The sequence below is a fragment of the Macaca mulatta genome, chromosome 2 (assembly GCF_049350105.2).
Source record: "Macaca mulatta isolate MMU2019108-1 chromosome 2, T2T-MMU8v2.0, whole genome shotgun sequence".
Classification (NCBI taxonomy): Eukaryota; Metazoa; Chordata; class Mammalia; order Primates; family Cercopithecidae; genus Macaca; species Macaca mulatta.
Window position 1 is genome coordinate 116,365,065 of NC_133407.1, and position 17,951 is coordinate 116,383,015.

Genomic DNA, 17,951 nt, shown 5'->3' on the forward strand with positions numbered 1-17,951 from the left:
TCCCCAAAAGGCTGAGGGCAGCCAAGTCCCTGGCTGGGTCCTGGAAGCACAGAGGGAAACATGACATGGTTCAGCCCCCAGGAGCTCTGGGTGCAGAGGGGGCAGGCAGATCTGAGCACACCAACCTCAACATAAGGTCATGACAAAGCAGGCCCTCAGGGGACTTGGGGCTTGGAGCAGGGATGTCCCATAGTCCTCTAGGGGATGGCGGGGGAAGGGTCCTGGAGGGGAGGCACTGGGGCTGGCAGGGAGATGAAAGATGTGATATGTGCAGAAGGGGAGGGTGTGCTGGTGCAAGAGAGTAAACTCAGAAAAGCAAGCTGGGGTCAGATCACAGAGAGAGCTGGGCTGCTGGGATCATCGTGTGTCCTTTCCCTGGGGCCTTGGGAGCCATAGAAAGGTAGTGAGAGAGGGGCTTCACTGTGGAGGTCCCAGCCTGCAGGTGACAGTCTAGTTTCATGCCCTGGCTGCCTCAAGAAGGGAGGGGCTGCAATCCAGGAGGCCAGAGAGAGGCAGTCCCAGTGGTAAGGATAAGAGGCAACAATGCTGAGATGCCCTTTGCTCTAAATGCAACCCCACACCCCATCTCCATCACCCACGACAGGAAGTCCCAGGGTCCATTTGTTGGCACACAGCTTCTGCTTTCCTGGGAGCCTCTTCCAAGTCCTCTGGTCTCTCAGGAATGAAGCCCCAACACTGTTGGCAAGACCCACCAGGGCTTTGTCAGACAGACACGTCGAGGGACCGGTCATTCCACCCATGCCCAGCTTCCTGGAGGCCCTTCCTGCCTCCACTCCTCCCACCCCCGCTGCGGGTCACTGACCCTGCTTGGAAAACACCAGGCTTGCTCATATAAGGAGTGTGGGCCAGGCCTGAGTATTCAGCAATGGCATCTGCGTGGTGGCCCTGTCTCATCTTGGCTCTGCTCTCTGGCTTGGCAGCCTCTGGCTTCCCGAGAGACCCCTTTCTGCTGCTTGGGGTAAGTCTGCCCCCTCTTTGCCATCTGGGTCTTGGTGTAGAATGGGCAAAGACACCATGCTGGGCAAGGCCTCTGAGAGAAGAGGAGTGAAGAGGAGGCAGAGGGCTGGGCACTAAGCCGCTGGGAGTAGTGTGGACACTGAGAGAACTGGGCTCCAGCTGAGGCCTATGCTAACCTGCTGTCTAACCCTGGGAAGGCTCTTAAAACTCCCTGGGCCTCAGCTTCCCCACCTGTCAAAAGAGTGATGCACCATGAACCGTGCACTTCACTGAGGGGCAATGAAAGTTCAAGTCTCAGACGAGTGTAACCTCTACAAAACACTGAGTTGAGCCCTGTGGGGTGTGGCGGGGGTAGGGGTACTCTGGAAGGAGGCCTAAAGGGGCCTGGGGGCGGGGGAAAGGCAGAATGGGAGAGAGAATGAGGTGGGGCAAGTGGGGTGTGAAGAGAGCTCTGGGTTCAGTTCCCCCTGCCCTGCTCTCCTGGTAACCTGGAGACCTGCCCTTCTCTGGGCCTCAGTTTCCCCATCTATTCAGAGTTCTTCCTGCTCTGACATGTGGCTCTGGAGGGCCCTATGTCCGGGGGCCACTCAGGTGTGTGGGAGGCAGGGCACCACTGTATCCCTGGTCTCAGCCCAGAGCCTCCCAGGCCATGAGGCCTTGGCGTTGGCCTTGGCTTGATTTCTCTGTTTGTGTTTGTTTTTGTTTTTTCAGAAACGGAGCCTCCCGGAAGGGGTGAGAACTTTCACCGGGGGGTGGGACCCAGTGGGGCAGGGAAGGATGGAGCTGGTTGCCCAACCGCTGAAGGTGTAGGCCATAACAGCAGACTCCTCACAGCTGGCAAACAGCTAACGGCCCCCTGCCCTGGCAGCCTCCAACGGCGCAGGACTCCTGGGAAAGAGCACACCACAGAATGGCAACCTCTCCAACCGCGCAGGATGTAGCCCAAGAGGGCCCCTTACAGGCATCGCTTCCTTCTGCAGACACTTCCTTAGCATTTGCTGGTACCTGGCTCTGTGATGCGGTCCCTGCCACACCCTCACGAAGCATCTTTATATCCCTAGGGGGAGGGGCTGGAACACCTCCCTAGAGCCTCTCAAAATCCAACACCCCTATTGGAAAGAGGGTGTCTGGAGACTTCCCTTGGCACAGGAAATCCGTTCCTTTTTGGGAGACAGAATGAGGCAATTACCTAAAGACCCAGGAGGTGGGCTGGGCTGTGTGCTTGAGGGAGTGTGAGGTGTGGAGGATGAGCAGGAAGAGCCAGGGGCAGGTGCTCCAGAGCCAGTGTCCCGGGCATGGCTGGAGCTCAGGGTGACAGGACCCGGGAGGGCAAGCTCTCACTGGCTGCAGCGGTGTGTAAACAGATCGTAGAGTTGAGGAGGCAGGACAAGCATCCAAATAATGGTGGCCGCCAGAACATGGAGACTGGGGATGCCGCCAAGTCTTCCAATGTAGGAGACCTGCAGGATGAGGGTTGTGTGCCGGGCAGGGGCCTCAGAGCCTGCAAGGGAGTTTGCAAGGGAGGTGGCTGGGTTACAAACCTGGTTCTAGAGTGTCCCAGTCTGGCTGATTCTCCACCCACCTCCCCAAAGGTGGCCAATGGCGTCGAGGTCTACAGTACCAAAATCAACTCCAAGGTGACCTCCCGTTTTGCTCACAATGTTGTCACCACAAGAGCGGTCAACCGTGCAGACACAGCCAAGGAGGTTTCCTTTGATGTGGAGCTGCCCAAGACAGCCTTCATCACCAACTTCACCTTGTGGGTACCACCATGGCTGTTGGCTCTGGGCTCGGGAACGGGGGTCTGGCCCAGTGTGATCCCCCCAACCCCAACTCTCTTTCACTGCAGGACCATCGACGGCGTTACCTACCCTGGGAATGTCAAGGAGAAGGAAGTTGCCAAGAAGCAGTATGAAAAGGCTGTATCCCAGGGCAAGACGGCTGGCTTGGTCAAGTAAGCATGGACTCCCAGGCCTTGGGGAGAATGTCTGGGATTCAAGGGCCTTCAGGGCTACAAACAGCAACAACAGCTATTATTATTGTTATAGCAAAATGTGCCCATGATTTTGCCATTATCTCATGTTGAGGCTGAGGCAAGCGAGGCTCAGAACGGTTAGGGATCTCCCTCACCAAAGGGCTGGGCCTGGGGCCGAGGGCCACAGAAGGGTGGGCTCCTGCAGTCTTTGAGGGAGTCACCATCTCGAACCCTGTTCAGGGCCTCTGGGAGGAAGCTGGAGAAGTTCACCGTCTCAGTCAACGTGGCTGCAGGCAGCAAAGTCACCTTCGAACTAACCTACGAGGAGCTCCTGAAGAGGCACAAGGGCAAGTACGAGATGTACCTCAAGGTCCAGCCTAAGCAACTGATCAAACACTTCGAGGTAATCAACTGCCCCTGCAGCCCTGGGGGGATGGCAGCGGGATGCAGGAACTGGCCCATGGGGCAGTCTCAGGCGGGGGTCAAAAACGCAAAAGTTCTGCCTCACCGCATCCCCCTCCCTTGTCTGGGAAGGCTGGAGGAATTCAGTGGTTCTGACCCCAGCATCTAGGGGCGAGGGGAAGAGGCTGGGACGGACTCCACAGATGCAGATTCCCTGCTGGGCCCTCTAGGGCAACACCAGCAAGTGCCTCTGTAAGGCTTCTCACTGGGCACATGGGCATTTTTTCCTACCTCAAAGCTGAAAGCCAAAGGAAAAGCGTCAGTGGTGGAATTTCGTGTGCATATGGCAGGCGGTGGTAACACCTCAGGATCAGCATACTCTTCTCCAAGCCCCTGTGGTCACTTTCCCAGTGGGAGACACCAGGCTTCGCCCTCAGCACTGTCGCAGAGGGTCCCTGCATCACCGCAGACCCATCTCATTCCCATTGGCCTTGTTCTGGGAACTGGCCTCTGTGGTCACTAAGTGACATCTCCTTACTTTGGCCATTTCAGATTGACGTAGACATCTTTGAGCCTCAGGGAATCAGCATGCTGGATGCTGAGGCCTCGTTCATCACCAATGACCTCCTGGGAAGCGCCCTCACCAAGTCCTTCTCAGGGAAAAAGGTGATGTAGACGTCTCTCAGACCTGGCGGGGCAGGGGACAGGAACATTGACCCCAGCAGAACAAGCCTGCAGCCCAGGGCGTAGCTGCTGCAAGCATGCATGTGTTGGGGTGGGGGTGGGGATCAATCTTCAACTATCACCTTCCTCCTTTCCCACTCGGGTTGGGAGCGAGGATGCTGAGGGCAGGGGCTGCTGACAATGACCTACCAGAGGAGCCATTTACAAAGCCTGGTCCCGTTCCCCCTTGGGAAATGGAGAGGGCAGGGCTTATCTTCCCTGTTTTACAGGCCCAGAGGCTGAGGCCCAAGGGAGTCATTTAGATCTACTGACTCCACAATGAGGGGTGAAAGACTAAAGAGAACTTCATTCTTGGTGCTGGCTGGTTGGCTCCAGTCCCCAAGGCTCCCAGCTGTTCCAGGGGCCTTAATGGCTGTGAACAGTGGGTGAATAAATGTTTGTATAAACAACAAACCAGTCATCCACGACTTCTAGGGCGAGGCCCGAGGGGCACACACTCAGAGGACTGCTGGCTTCTGCAGGACCACATCCTGCCCAGGGACCCTCCTTCTCCCCATTCTCCTCCTTTCTCCCTCCCCTCCTCTTGGCACCCACACAGCAAAATTCCAAACCACCCTACAAGAAATTCCTTTTAATGGGAAGCTACCCCTTTCCTAAGTAGCTTCTCAGTGCTGAGCTCCAAGGTAGGCTGGGCTAATGGGTGTGTGAGGCCAAGACAAAGGGAGCTGGAAGCTGACTCAGACAAGGCCTGTGCCCCGCCAGGAGCCCTGATCTCCAAGGGGAAGAGCAGTGCTCAGAACGGCTGGAGAATGGTAAACAGTGCCTTCCAGTGAGTCCTGGGAGCTGCAGAGCACGCCGCCGGGAGGCAGGGCTGCCCAGGCCTCCAGCTCTTGGCTAGCTTCTGTGCTGCTAAGGGCTCCTCCCTGTGAGGCTGCACGTCTGCTCCCTCAGCTAAGGACTGAGATCTGCCAGTGGGCAGGCCCTGGCCGAGCTGAGCAAGGTCTTTCATCTCCATCCCTTAGGGCCATGTGTCCTTCAAGCCCAGCTTAGACCAACAGCGTTCATGCCCAACCTGTACAGACTCCCTCCTCAATGGAGATTTCACCATCACCTATGACGTGAACAGAGAATCTCCTGGCAACGTGCAGGTACCCAGGCTGGCCGATTCATCATCCCGGTGGGGCGAGGGCTGGTGGGGAGAGGCTGCAGCTGCATCTAGTGCCATCACCCTGGGTCCTCAGCCCAAGGCTGTTTTCCTATAGGATATGGGACCGCTGATGGCCTAGAGTCTGGTGCAGCACCCCCTAGAGGGTGGGATAGGAACGTCTTTTTCTTGGGCTGGTAAATGTCTGACTTCTACCTGCAAGAATAGTCAACGTGGTGTTGCTAAAAGGACACTGGCCTCCATCTCTCTCCCCACTTTCCAGATAGTCAATGGCTACTTCGTGCACTTCTTTGCACCGCAAGGCCTTCCAGTGGTGCCTAAGAATGTGGCCTTCGTGATTGATATCAGCGGCTCCATGGCTGGTCGGAAATTAGAGCAGGTAATCAGCCCCAGTGGCACAGCCAGGGCTCGGGGGAGTAGGGAGTAGAGGAGATTTTTTTTTAAGTGGAAAAAGCTGATCCTTGTGGTGAATGAGGAGAAAGGAGACAGGATAAGAGAAGGCTCACGGCCTCTGCCCGCTTCTGTGGCAAGCCTCAGGCAGAGCTCGCTGGTGCAGATGGCGTGGGCTGCACCGCCTGCTGAGCGGAGAAGGGACTTCACTCTCTGCTGCGGCTTCTCCCAGCTCTTTGTCTCTCTCTCCTCCAGACAAAGGAGGCCCTTCTCAGAATCCTGGAAGATATGAAGGAGGAAGACTATCTGAATTTCATCCTGTTCAGTGGAGATGTGTCCACATGGAAAGAGCACTTAGTCCAGGCCACGCCCGAGAACCTCCAGGAGGCCAAGACGTTTGTGAAGAGCATGGAGGATAAAGGAAGTAAGAGCAGAGCCAGAGCCCATGTGCTCTAGTGGTGCCTCCCTCTGTCCCTGAGCAGCCTGCAACCCCCCTGTTAGGGCAGGGACTCTGCTGGTCTCAGGTCCTGAAGATCCGAGCTGGGGTAGAGGTGGAAGTGGATGGTCCTCAGGCTTGAAGACAGGATATCGGTTGTCTTCTCTGTGGTCCAGGGAAACTCATTCTTTCTGTTTCTAATCCATGATCCTGGTATCTCACAAGTCCCAGCAAGATAAGGCCACAGAGAACCCTTCTTCTTGGCCCTGTTTCATATGGAATATGACACATGATGTCTACACACTCCCCTCTCCTCCCAGCAAGAGGGGCTGGGAGTCCGTCCAACTGTTTGCCAAAGGGCTTTCACAATCACCATGTGCTTCTCATCTTCTGGCAACCCTTTCATCCCCATTTGAAAGTGGAAGTTGTTTGTTTGTTCACGCGCTGGTTCATTCATTGTTTGCTGAGTACCACCATGGGCTGGCAGATAGGGTTCTTGGGCACATGAGTGGGGCCGGCTGTCCCAGCCTCCTCCGCTCCAGCCTTTCTGCACACTGGCACCCTGAGGACACCCTCCCACGGTGCTGTCTGTCTGTGTCCCAGTGACCAACATCAATGATGGGCTGCTGAGGGGCATCAGTATGCTGAACAAGGCCCGAGAGGAGCACAGAGTCCCGGAGAGGAGCACCTCCATCGTCATCATGCTGACTGATGGGGATGCCAATGTTGGTGAGGAGCATGGGCATGGCTTTGAGCTAGGGCTGGAGCACTTGGCTATTGCTCCTGGCTCTGTAGCTGGCTCGTTGGAAAACCTGAGGTAGCTCTTCCCTGGGTTCCCTGTGGTCTGCCTCTCCCTTCCCTCAAGGGCAGGGTCCTGCCTCTCTCTGCCAGGGCTCTCCACCATCTGCCCCACAAGGGCTCCTGGTTGTGACTCCACCAACTCTGCATGTGCAGGAGTCCGGTCTCCCCAGACACAGCTGGTCTAGACCAGCCCCAGCCCTGGGGACTATGAATACCCCTTTCTCCAACAGGTGAGAGCAGACCTGAAAAAATCCAAGAGAATGTGCGGAACGCCATCGGGGGCAAGTTCCCCTTGTATAACCTGGGCTTTGGCAACAATCTGAATTATAACTTCCTGGAGAACATGGCCCTGGAGAACCATGGGTTTGCCCGGCGCATTTATGAGGACTCCGATGCCGATCTGCAGTTGCAGGTACACCTTGTCTTGCACACTTCCGGGCATAAGGAGCTCACTACTTCCTCAGACAGCTGCTCCATAAGGTGACAGTTTTAGTTATTAGGAAGAGCTTCCTCTTGGGTCAAAATCCACCTCTGACTATCTCTTACCCATCAATAAGGATTCTGATTTTGTCCTTGGGCTACACAACAGGCCTGCTTCTTCAGTAGGATTATCAGAGCAAACATAGGACATCTGGTTCAATATGAATTTCTGATAAATAACGAATTTTTGTAGTGTAAGTATGCCCGAAGTATTGCACAGGACTTCATATTAGTGTACTGTGGCTGCCATCCCTAAGTACCAAGTGGCTTCAATGAGAGAAACATATTATCTCCCAGTTCCAGAGCCTGGACGTCCTAGATCCATGTGGCAGTGGGTTGGTTCCTTCTGAGGGTTATGAGGGCAGATCTGTTCTAGGCCTCTTTCCTTTTCTCCATGGCTTATCAATGGCTGTCTTCTCCCTGTGTCTGCACACATCTTCCCTCTGGATGTCTGTGTCCAACTCCCCTTTTAATAAGGACATCAATCATATTGGATTGGGGCCCACACTCATGACCTTATTTTGTAGACTCTGTCTCCAAATAAGTTTGAATTTTAGGAGTACACTATTCAACCCATAACAGACATACCTACACTAAAAAATTACTCATTGTTTATTTGACCTTCAGCGTAGCTGCATGTCCTGTCTTTGTATTTGCTGAATCTGGCAATTTTGTTCCTGCTTTAGGCAGGTAACGGCATCTCCACCTCTGCAGGGCAGCCACCCCATCCCTTCTCTCCTCTGTCTCCGGATCTCTGCGCTCATGTACACATCACCTTCTCATCTGCCTCTCTTTACTTCCTTTTCTCCTTCTTGCTTTCATTCCAATAGACATTCCTTAAATACTTTCTTTGTGCCAAGAACTCTGTCCTTTCATATTTCTTTTTTTAATAGGAAATACTTCTAAAACTGTTGTTTCTAGTCTTCCCTGTGTCTACCTGGGAGCAGGGAGTTGCGGTGGGGTGGCCCCCACAGACTAAAGGATGCAGTCAGGGACAGGCAGAGTGAGCATTAGGAGCCAAGGCGGGCCCAGCCCTGGGGCGCGGATGCCCAGCTGCAGCATCGGTGGGAGCCTGACCTGGGGCTTGAGATGACCGGCCCTGTTTGAACTTCAGGGCTTCTATGAGGAGGTGGCCAACCCACTGCTGACAGGTGTGGAGATGGAGTACCCCGAGAATGCCATCCTGGGCCTCACCCAGAACACTTACCAGCACTTCTATGACGGCTCTGAGATTGTGGTGGCTGGGCGCCTGGTGGGCGAGGACGTGAACAGCTTTAAGGCGGATGTGAAGGGCCATGGGGTGAGTGGGGACAGGGCCTGGAAATGTGATGGGGATGGGGTATCAGCAGTGGTGGGGCTCTGGCCTCGTGAAGGTCCAGGAGTGGTGGCCCCTGAACCTGACCCACCCAGGCCTCCAGCCCCTTGCCTCCTTCCACCCCCACCCCAGGCCGCCAACGACCTGACCTTCACAGAGGAGGTGGACATGAAGGAGATGGAGAAGGCCCTGCAGGAGCGGGACTATATCTTCGGGAATTACATTGAGCGGCTCTGGGCCTATCTCACCATCGAGCAGCTGCTGGAGAAGCGGTAAGCAGAGCCCCAGCCCCCACCTGTGCCTACCCCTGGCTGGGCTCCAACAGAAGGGCACCCCAGTGCGCAGTCCCAGCGGTGCTGCCCTCTTCTTGGCCCAGTCCAGGAACTGTCTGTACAGCAGCCTGTAAGGAACCCCAGGCCGCCACTCCCCATCCTGGCAGCCCCAAGGCTCAAGCGGGCAAGCTCCGTGGCCAGCAGCCTGGGAGTGCCCTGGGGTAAGGGGGTCCTCAGCACCCTGCTCCCCACACTGGGCATGGCCCAGGGGTGGTGAGACTGAGTGGAACTGAAGGCTGGGATCCCAGTCCTCAGTGTTCAGAGGGCAGAGCTGAGGGTCAACACTGACCCACTGAGAGGGTTGTGTTGGTGTGGGTGGGATTAGCCTGCGAAGCCTTTAGTACACAATCTAGCTGAGTACTCCGCACATGGACACCATTGCGAGTGGCTGTTGTAGCCCCTTATTTTATTTATTTATTTATTTTTGAGATGGGGTCTCGTTCTGTCACCCAGGCTGGAATGCAATGGCGCGATCTCAGCTCACTACAACCTCCGCCTCCTGGGTTCAAGCAATTCTCCTGCCTCAGCCTCCCGAGTAGCTGGGATTACAGGCATGCACCACCACGCCTGGCTAATTTTTGCATTTTTAGTAAGAGACGGGGTTTCACCATGTTGGCCAGGCTGGTCTCGAACTCCTGACCTCAGGTGATTCACCCGCCTCAGCCTCCTAAAGTGCTGGGATTACAGGTGTGAGCCACCATGCCCAGCCGGCCCTTATGTTTTATACATGGGGAAACCAAGGCCCAGTGAGGAAACAGGGCTTGTTCACATGCCCCAGGGAGTTGTGAGCCAGTCTTCTCTGAGCCCAACTGGGCTGTACCCTGGGGTAGGTGGAGTGGGGATCCCCAGCTGCGTCCAGCGCTCCAGTGCAGGGGAAGCGGGCAGGATGCTGCTCTCCAGGCTGTCCTCCTGACTGGCCCCTCCTCACAGCAAGAACGCCCATGGCGAGGAGAAGGAGAACCTCACGGCCCAGGCCCTGGACCTGTCCCTCAAGTATCACTTTGTGACTCCACTGACCTCCATGGTGGTGACCAAGCCTGAGGACAACGAGGATGAGAGGGCCATCGCCGACAAGCCTGGGGAAGGTGGGGATAGGGATGGAGGCCGGAACCCGGAGGCCTCCCTCTAGGACCCTGCGCTGGACAGCATCCCTGAGTGTCCAGTGGAGGAGTGGGCCAGGCTGGGGAGACCCAGACTTGCTGAAGTGGGACATCTGAAGGAAAACTGGCCACGGGCTGGGGAGAGTGGGGTGCAGCGTGAAGAAGTCTGTATGGACAGTGGGGTGTGGGGTGAATAGGAGCCTCTGCACCTCTAAAGGGATGTGAGTAAAGGGGCACACTGCTCAGGGGACATTGCAAGGAAAAGGACTGAGGCTGCAGCATGGAAGGGCTTAGTTAGACAAGAAGAAGCATTTCCAATATGAAAGTTAGGCCTGGAGCAGACTACCAGGCACCTAGAGACTGTTAGGGGAACAGTCCCTGAGAGCTGGAGGCTGGGACCCCTCAACCAGACCCCAGACTGCACTACTCAACGGGGGATCCCAAATGCCCACTGCACCTAGGCACAGGGTGTGTGTGTGGTGGTGGGGGATTGGCATTGGGAGACATGGGAGGCAAAGAGCTTCTGGCTTCCAGGCCTCTGGCTTCCAGGAACTCCTAGTTCCAGGGGACACCCAGTGGGGGAACAGCTGGCTGCTGGGAGGCCCACAGCCTAGGGCTGGTTCGCCAAGCAGCCAGCTCTGGTCCTTGCTCACCAGTGCCCTGTGTCTTCTAACACATTTCTCCTCTTCCTCCCTTGCTGCACCTGCAGATGCAGAAGGTAAGCTTTAGCCAGCCACTGGGGTGGACATTATGGAAGGGAGACAAGAGAGAACTGAGGAGGCCTTTCCAAGCAAGATAGAACCCCCAGCCATGGGGGCACACTTGGGACACCTGGGCTCAGGCCCAGCCCTATTGCCAAATCATGACTCTGCCCCTCTCTGAGCCTGAGGATCCCTGTAAGTTAATTGAGAGTGGCTTCCCTTGCCCAGGGAGAGACAAACAGTATGACAGTATCTGTGACCTGTAAAAATGAGCAATTTAGCATGTCAGTTGTTTATACTTCATTAATCCTGTAGCAACCCTCCGAGAGGGTCCTTTTATGATCCCCATTTTACAATGGGGAAACTGGGGCACAGAGGGGTTAATTTGCTCAGTCTATTTGCTCACAGACTCAGCAGATGGCCAAGCTGGTACTTAGGTCAAGGCAGTCTGGCCCCAGTGCCCATGCTGGGGATTGCTGGGGATCACAGTCCTCTGTGCCTCTCTCTCCACAAAACTGGAACCTCACAGACTCCCTGCCACTAGGCAGGGCCTCCCCAGCCGCTACTGGCCTGCCCCACCTCCATCTATAAGCAGGGCACATTTGGACTGGGCCATCACTTTCCCCTCAGAATAGCCCTGACAAACATACCGGTGCACGTGAGTACATATATGCATGCGCATGCATATGTGTGTGCCTGTGTGCACGTATGGGTGGGTGTTTACTACTAAGAAGCAACAGACAGCCGTGCGCCTCACTCACCCCAACTAGGCGGTGGGAAGCCCAGGGGTGGGGCAGATGTTTGCTGTAAGCATTACTCAAGAAGCTGATGACTTAATGGCTTGCATCTCAGCCACATCAGAAAGCCCTGCCCCAACATTAAAATCATATCCTATTGCCACCAGTCCCATAAAGGATTTCCCTGGATGTGCCCCATTTCTAAAGCCTAATCTTTGGGGTCACATCTCCACCTGTATCTGCCAGTGTTGGGGCCCAGCAGCACTAAAACAGGCAGAAAGGACAGGGCTGGGGGAGAAGGAACCCCTAGACCCTGCTCAGGACTGCCCTTTGGCTTCTTTTCAGCCACACCGGTGAGCCCCGCGATGTCCTACCTGAGTGAGTACACGCTGGCGGCTGCCCCTCCGCCCACTGCTTAGAGCCTGCCCCTGCCATGTGTCCCTCCGCCGTGGCTACTCACTCAGCCCTCCAGGACGGGCAGATGGACAGTGTGCCCTGAGGAGACTGAGGGGTGGGAGGGCAATGGCATTAGAGAGCAGGAAGGGGAGGGACATGAGCTGAACGCCCATGGAGGTCGTCGGGCACCTCCCAGGGCCACTTGCTTAGCTCAGCCCCCTCTCTCCTTGTATCTGCAGCCAGCTACCAGCCTCCTCAAAACCCCTACTACTACGGTGAGTCCCTGGCTGCTCCTGGGGAAGGCTCAGGGGCTTGGGCATGTGCTCCTGCCTGTCTTGGAGTTGAGTCCATGGAGGCCAGAAGGCTGGGGGAGGCCCCAGGTATGATGAGAGGCCCCGGGAGTCAGCCCCTTCTCTAATGTGTCACCAGTGGATGGGGACCCCCACTTCATCATCCAAGTTCCAGAGAAAGACGATGCCCTCTGCTTCAACATCAATGAAGCCCCAGGCACCATACTGCGCCTTATTCAGGACCCAGTCACAGGTGAAGCTTGTGGGCTAGGGCCGGGGCCAGGAGGCTCTTCCTGGGAGGGCTTGGGTGCCACCAGGTAGGCACATGGACCAGGTTTTCACTCTGCCCAGTAAGGCATCGTCTTCACATGCAGAGAAACCCCTGGGGGTGGGGAGTGCCCAGGGCCACAGGCTCACTCAGCCCCGCATGCTAGCACTATTGGGAGATGATTAGAGTGAATGGGCCGCCTGGGCCTAGGGTAGGACCCAGCCTGTGTCTGGGGAATAGTTTTTCTCTGAACAACACTCCCTGGCCCAGGCAAGGGGCAGACCCACAATGTTCCAGCATGACCCAAACCTAGAGTGTCTAGGAAACAACAGGCTTGGGCTCTGAAGTCCTGGTCTCTCTTGTGGCCCCCACTCTGCTGCCCTAGCTCAGCTCGTCTGGTTGAAGAGGAAGGCACACCCCTAAAGGCAATCTGGACTCAGAGTTCTTGCTGGTCTCTCTCCCTGCCCCATCCCTCTGGCAGGCCTCACAGTTAACGGGCAGATCGTCGGTGACAAGAGAAGCAGCCCTGACTCCAAGACCAGAAAGACTTACTTTGGAAAACTGGGCATTGCCAATGCTCAGATGGATTTCCAGGTGGAGGTGACGACGGAGAAGATCACCCTGTGGAACAGGGCCGTGCCGAGCACTTTCAGCTGGCTGGACACAGTCACGGTCACGCAGGATGGGTAAGCTCCCCTACAAGGTCTCCAACGTGGACTACAGGCTGAGGGTCTAAGGAGGTTCTTGAGGGATTTAGACAAATCCCAGGACAGGAGACCCATGGAGGTCACAGGAAAGATCAGAGGCCCCAGAATCCAGTCTCCTGCCACAGGGGAGGGTGACCATAGTGGCCCCCAACCAAACCCTGGGGCCCTGTCAGAGCCAGAATTGGTAGCTGCACAGTTCAGCTGGTTGGGTGAAGGCATTAGGTGATAATGGCCGCCTTTTGCCTCTTCTGTAGCTGCTCATCTTCTTAGCTCTCTTGTCTTCAGATCCCCCACAGTCTCCCACTGAGGCTCAGAGAAGGTGTGAAGCCTGCCCAGTGTCATTCAGGAAGTCAGTGACTGACCTGGGGCTGGACCACAGGCCTCCAAACTCATAGGCCAGCCATCTCTTTCCCACTTATAGACACACAAGGATCCACTCACGGGAGGGGAGACAGTGTGCATGAGGCAACCTCTTTCCAACACTCCTGAGATAGTTTCTAGAGTCTGTGGGCCCTCAGGTGCCTTGTACACAAGATACCCTTGAGTCAGATGCCCAGTGTCACAGCCACTGGCCCCACAGCCACTTTCTGGCCTCCTTTCGTAGGCTATCCATGATGATCAACAGGAAGAAGAACATGGTGGTCTCCTTTGGAGATGGGGTTACCTTTGTGGTCGTCCTACACCAGGTGTGGAAGAAACATCCTGTCCACCGTGACTTTCTAGGCTTCTACGTGGTGGACAGTCACCGGATGTCAGCACAGACGCATGGGCTGCTGGGTATGAAGTGTTCAGACTGCAGGCTGTTCAGGCCTGAGAGCAGCATGGGAAAGAAATACACAAGGCCTTCCTAGCCATCCCGTACCCAGCTTACAACACCCCATTCAGCCCTTGCATAAACCCTAAAAGGCCAGTGGCCACGTTGCCCGTGGCAATGGCCAGGGTCTGACAGCATGAATGTTTTTCTTACCAGGGCAATTCTTCCAACCCTTTGACTTTAAAGTCTCTGACATCCGGCCAGGCTCTGACCCCACAAAGCCAGATGCCACATTGGTGGTGAAGAACCATCAGCTGACTGTCACTAGGTGAGGAGACTTCTCCAACACCCTCACCTGCTCAGCAAGGTGGAGGAGGAAGGAGCCCCCGCTGCCCAGGCACATTAGTCTGGTGGGCTTTTGTCCTCTGTGGGGTACCCTTGTTTCTCTTTGAGGTCTTGGCCCCTACCAGGCTCTTCCTAATCAAGAAAAAGCCCAAACTTGGCTTCTGAGAAAGAATAATCATGTAACTTCATTCTTGACCAAAGAATTCTGGGCTGTTAGAATTGCCAACTTCCCACCCTTTTTCAATCTCAGGTCAGAGAGCCTGGCACCCATCTTCCCCACCCCAAGTATTGCAGCATCTCTCCTCTTTCCCCAGAGGCTCCCAGAAAGATTACAGAAAGGATGCCAGCATTGGCACGAAGGTTGTCTGCTGGTTCGTCCACAACAACGGAGAAGGGCTGATTGATGGTGTCCACACCGACTACATTGTCCCCAACCTGTTTTGAGTAGACACGCCAGCTCCTGTTGGGATGGATGGCCCAGATTTTGTGGCATCTGGAACCTGGGCACAGAGAGGGGCCTGTGGGAGGGGCTGGGAAAATAAAGTCCAAGGTTGAGACCAGACAGTTGCCAGCCTCTACATGCTTTCATGAGCCTCTGCTCCAGGGAACAGGCAGCTGGGACCCATGGCAGCTCAAAAAAGGGGATGGTTAGCAGGAAGGCAACTTCTTGGGCCTCTCCACTGACACAGCTGAGAGACAGAGTTGGTTGGACTGGAACTTTAGGGAGTCAAATGTATGACAGCTTGGGGGAAAAATAAAGAACTGACTCTGAAGGAAAGGGGCTCTGAGAAGTCAGGAAGGGTTGAATGTATTTCAGTATCCAGGAAAGTCATAAGATAAGTAAATGGTCCCAGCTCAGGAGCTCCAATCAGGACCTTTAGAAGTAGATAATACTCCAGTGCAGACACAGCCCACATCTAAATGGGGATGTCAGCCACCCTTCCATCTATCCATCCATCTACCCACCATCCATCCACCCATCCCTCCACCCATCCATCCATTCATCCACCCACCCACCCATTCACCATTCCACCATCTGTTCACCCATGCATCCACTCATCCATCTGTCTGTTCCTCTACCATGCATGCATCCACCCATCAACCTATCTATCCATCCCTCTGACCATCTGTCCATTCATCCATTCATCCCCCAGCTACCTATTCATCATCCAACTATGCATCTGTCCACCCATCCATCCTACCATCTGTCCATCTCTCCATTTGTCCATCCATCCATCCATCCATCCATCCATCCATCCAACCATCAATTCACCCACCCATCCACCCACGTACCCATCCATCAATTCAGCAGATAAACACAATACCCTGGGCCACGATCTGGGGGTACAGTTGAGTAATCCAGTTCCTATTTTCATGAGTGCTCAAGTTTGTCTTCAGCTGGGCCAGGCATCTCTGGGATCCTCTGATTGTACCTTATGATGACCACTTGTTGTATCCTCCCAATGAGTCTGTGGTGGGGTAGAGGGTCAGAGAGAGGTTCCTGGACAATGGGCTTTGAGACCTCTCCAGTCTGGACAACTCTCTCCCACCTGGACACCTGCAATTGCCACTTCCTGAGTCTCCCTGCTTCCTCTACTGCTTCCCATAGAGAGCTTTTTACAGAGCAGATGTGATCACCACTCGCAGACTAAATCCCTACAAATGACATCTTCCATCCTTGGCTCTTGGAACCATGACCAAGGTCCCTCCTATGGACTCTCTAGCTTCCCCTCGTACACTAGGTGCTTCCCTTACTTTCTGGGTTCCAGACACACAGGCTGCTCTCAACTGTGCAAACATAACCCGTCCTGCCCACATCCTTTGCCTCTGCTGTTCTCTCTGCCTGGGGGTGGGGAGGGGGTAAGGGCATGCTGGGCAGAGAGTATCATGTTAGAGGATGCAGTGAGTGGCTTTGCCTGATGTCAGAGCAGGGGGCACAATAAGACTGGAGGAGGTTGGAATCAGACTGGGGAGTGCCACAAATGTCAGTGGGGCATGGCATGTGGCCTTGGGGACATGAAAGGAAGTTGTCCTGCCTCCCAGTGCAGGGGTCCCTGGAGAGAGGACTAGAGGCCATGAAGGACAGTCCAGGGGCAAATGTTTGTCATCAGAGGAGTCCCCCAGGTGGCTCCAGGGTGCTAATGGCAGGCCGGTGCTTGTTGTTGCTCTAGGGAGGGGGCCACATAGCCATGGCTCCCATCTTGAAGGCCTCCTCCTAGCCCCAGGGTGAATGTGGCAGAGGGCCAGGCTAGGCAGGTTAAAAGGGCCCAGGCCTAAGAAAGGACCCCTCCATAGTGGGCGAGTCCCCTCATCCTGTTCAAGCCTGGGTTGATTGAGGAGCCATATAGCTATTACTATTATTATTTTCCTTGAGATGGGGTCTCACTCCCATTGCCCAGGCTGCAGTCGTACAGTGGTATGATCACAGCTCACTGCAGCCTCGACTTCTCAAGCTCAGGTGATCCTCCCACTTCAGCCTCCAGAGTAACTGGGACTACAGGCATGTGCAATCAAACCTGGCTAATTTTTGTATTATTTGCAGAGACAGGGTTTTGCCATGTTGTTCAGGCTGATCTTGAACTCCTGGGCTCAAGCGATCTGCTCGCTTCGGCCTCCCAAAGTGCTGGGGTTATAGGTGTGAGCCACTGCCCCCGGCCCACATAGCTTTAAAACAGTCATCTTGAGGTCAGTTTCCACATCTATGAAATGGGGAGAAGGATCCTGCCAGGCGAAGGGTGTGAAAAGGCGTCCTCGTTATGGTTTCTGGTCCTCCTCAGGTGTCTCCAGGAAGACAGCTCCAGTAGCAGTCACGTGAACAGGTTGGGAGGCAGGAGTCGGCTACGCTTAACCCATAGGCCAGGAGGCCATCTATGCAGGCAGAAGCTAGGTAGACTCTGCCTTCTCCCCATTCCACGTCACCCTGGTCCCTCCTGTCCCTGTTCGGCCCTCCGTCCCCTTTCAGGGTAGAAGCCATGCTCTGTGGTGAGGTGTGCACCACCTGTGCTGGCCCCCCTCTCCTTCCACCTCATCCCACAGCATCTCCTTCCGTCATCTTCCCCAAACTTAGCACACAGTGTCCTGGCTCCAGGCCTGGACGCATGCTGTTCCTACCACCTGGTGTCCTTGCCCTCCTTTTCCACTAGGCTAACTTCTCTCCATTTTTCAAATCTCAGCCCCCACATTGCCTCCAGGAAGCCTTCCCTGCCACCCCCAGGCTTCCTGATCATCCCCATGTCTCCCTCTGGGCTCCCACAGCACCTGGTTATTTTCTGGGGGGCAGTTACCACCACAGGCATTGCGTGTGCCATGGTGCCCAGTGTGCCCACAGTACTCAGTCAGGGCCTGGTCCAAGCTGGAAAGCACTTGCTGGATGAAAGAGTGAAGAGCATGGGCCTATTTTCAACTGTCACAGAGAACACCTGCCCTGCAGGTGCTGGCAGTGCCAGAAAATCAACTGTGACTCCTCTGCTGTTGCACAAATTCAGCAGCCAGTCCAGGGGGTCATGTCCCAGAGGGTGAGCTTGGGGTGGCACACCTCTCTCATCCCTGTACGACAGGGCTAGCCCCACAGCAAATCCCCCTGAGCTGCTGTCATGTCACACAGCCCTGGCCTGAGCCCCCTGGAACAACCTTTACAAAGCGACTCTGCCTGAGCTGCCTATCTGCCAAGGAGGCTCGATGGGGAGGCAGCAATG

General features: G+C 55.3%; 1 protein-coding gene across 26 annotated transcripts; it reads left to right on the forward strand.

Moving 5' to 3' along the window:
* Nucleotides 1-321: 321 nt before the first annotated feature.
* On the forward strand, nucleotides 322-14,816 carry ITIH3 (inter-alpha-trypsin inhibitor heavy chain 3). Of its 26 annotated transcripts, none has more exons than XM_077993093.1 (22): nucleotides 329-979; nucleotides 1,690-1,710; nucleotides 2,571-2,737; nucleotides 2,828-2,932; nucleotides 3,194-3,356; nucleotides 3,908-4,021; nucleotides 5,062-5,187; nucleotides 5,467-5,583; nucleotides 5,850-6,018; nucleotides 6,634-6,759; nucleotides 7,062-7,243; nucleotides 8,426-8,611; nucleotides 8,759-8,898; nucleotides 9,889-10,043; nucleotides 10,768-10,776; nucleotides 11,842-11,874; nucleotides 12,132-12,167; nucleotides 12,322-12,435; nucleotides 12,932-13,136; nucleotides 13,738-13,934; nucleotides 14,128-14,239; nucleotides 14,571-14,816. In XM_077993093.1, exons 1-22 carry the CDS (start codon nucleotides 887-889, stop codon nucleotides 14,698-14,700), a joined length of 2,700 nt encoding a protein of 899 aa, XP_077849219.1. In that variant the 5' UTR covers nucleotides 329-886; the 3' UTR covers nucleotides 14,701-14,816. The 26 variants fall into 26 exon arrangements, 18 of the variants coding, with proteins under 18 accessions (XP_077849231.1, XP_077849227.1, XP_077849219.1 ...); XM_001085463.4 differs by having other exon boundaries at nucleotides 13,762-13,934; XM_077993092.1 differs by lacking the exon at nucleotides 10,768-10,776 and having other exon boundaries at nucleotides 5,062-5,216; nucleotides 5,433-5,583; nucleotides 13,762-13,934.
* Nucleotides 14,817-17,951: the final 3,135 nt, after the last annotated feature.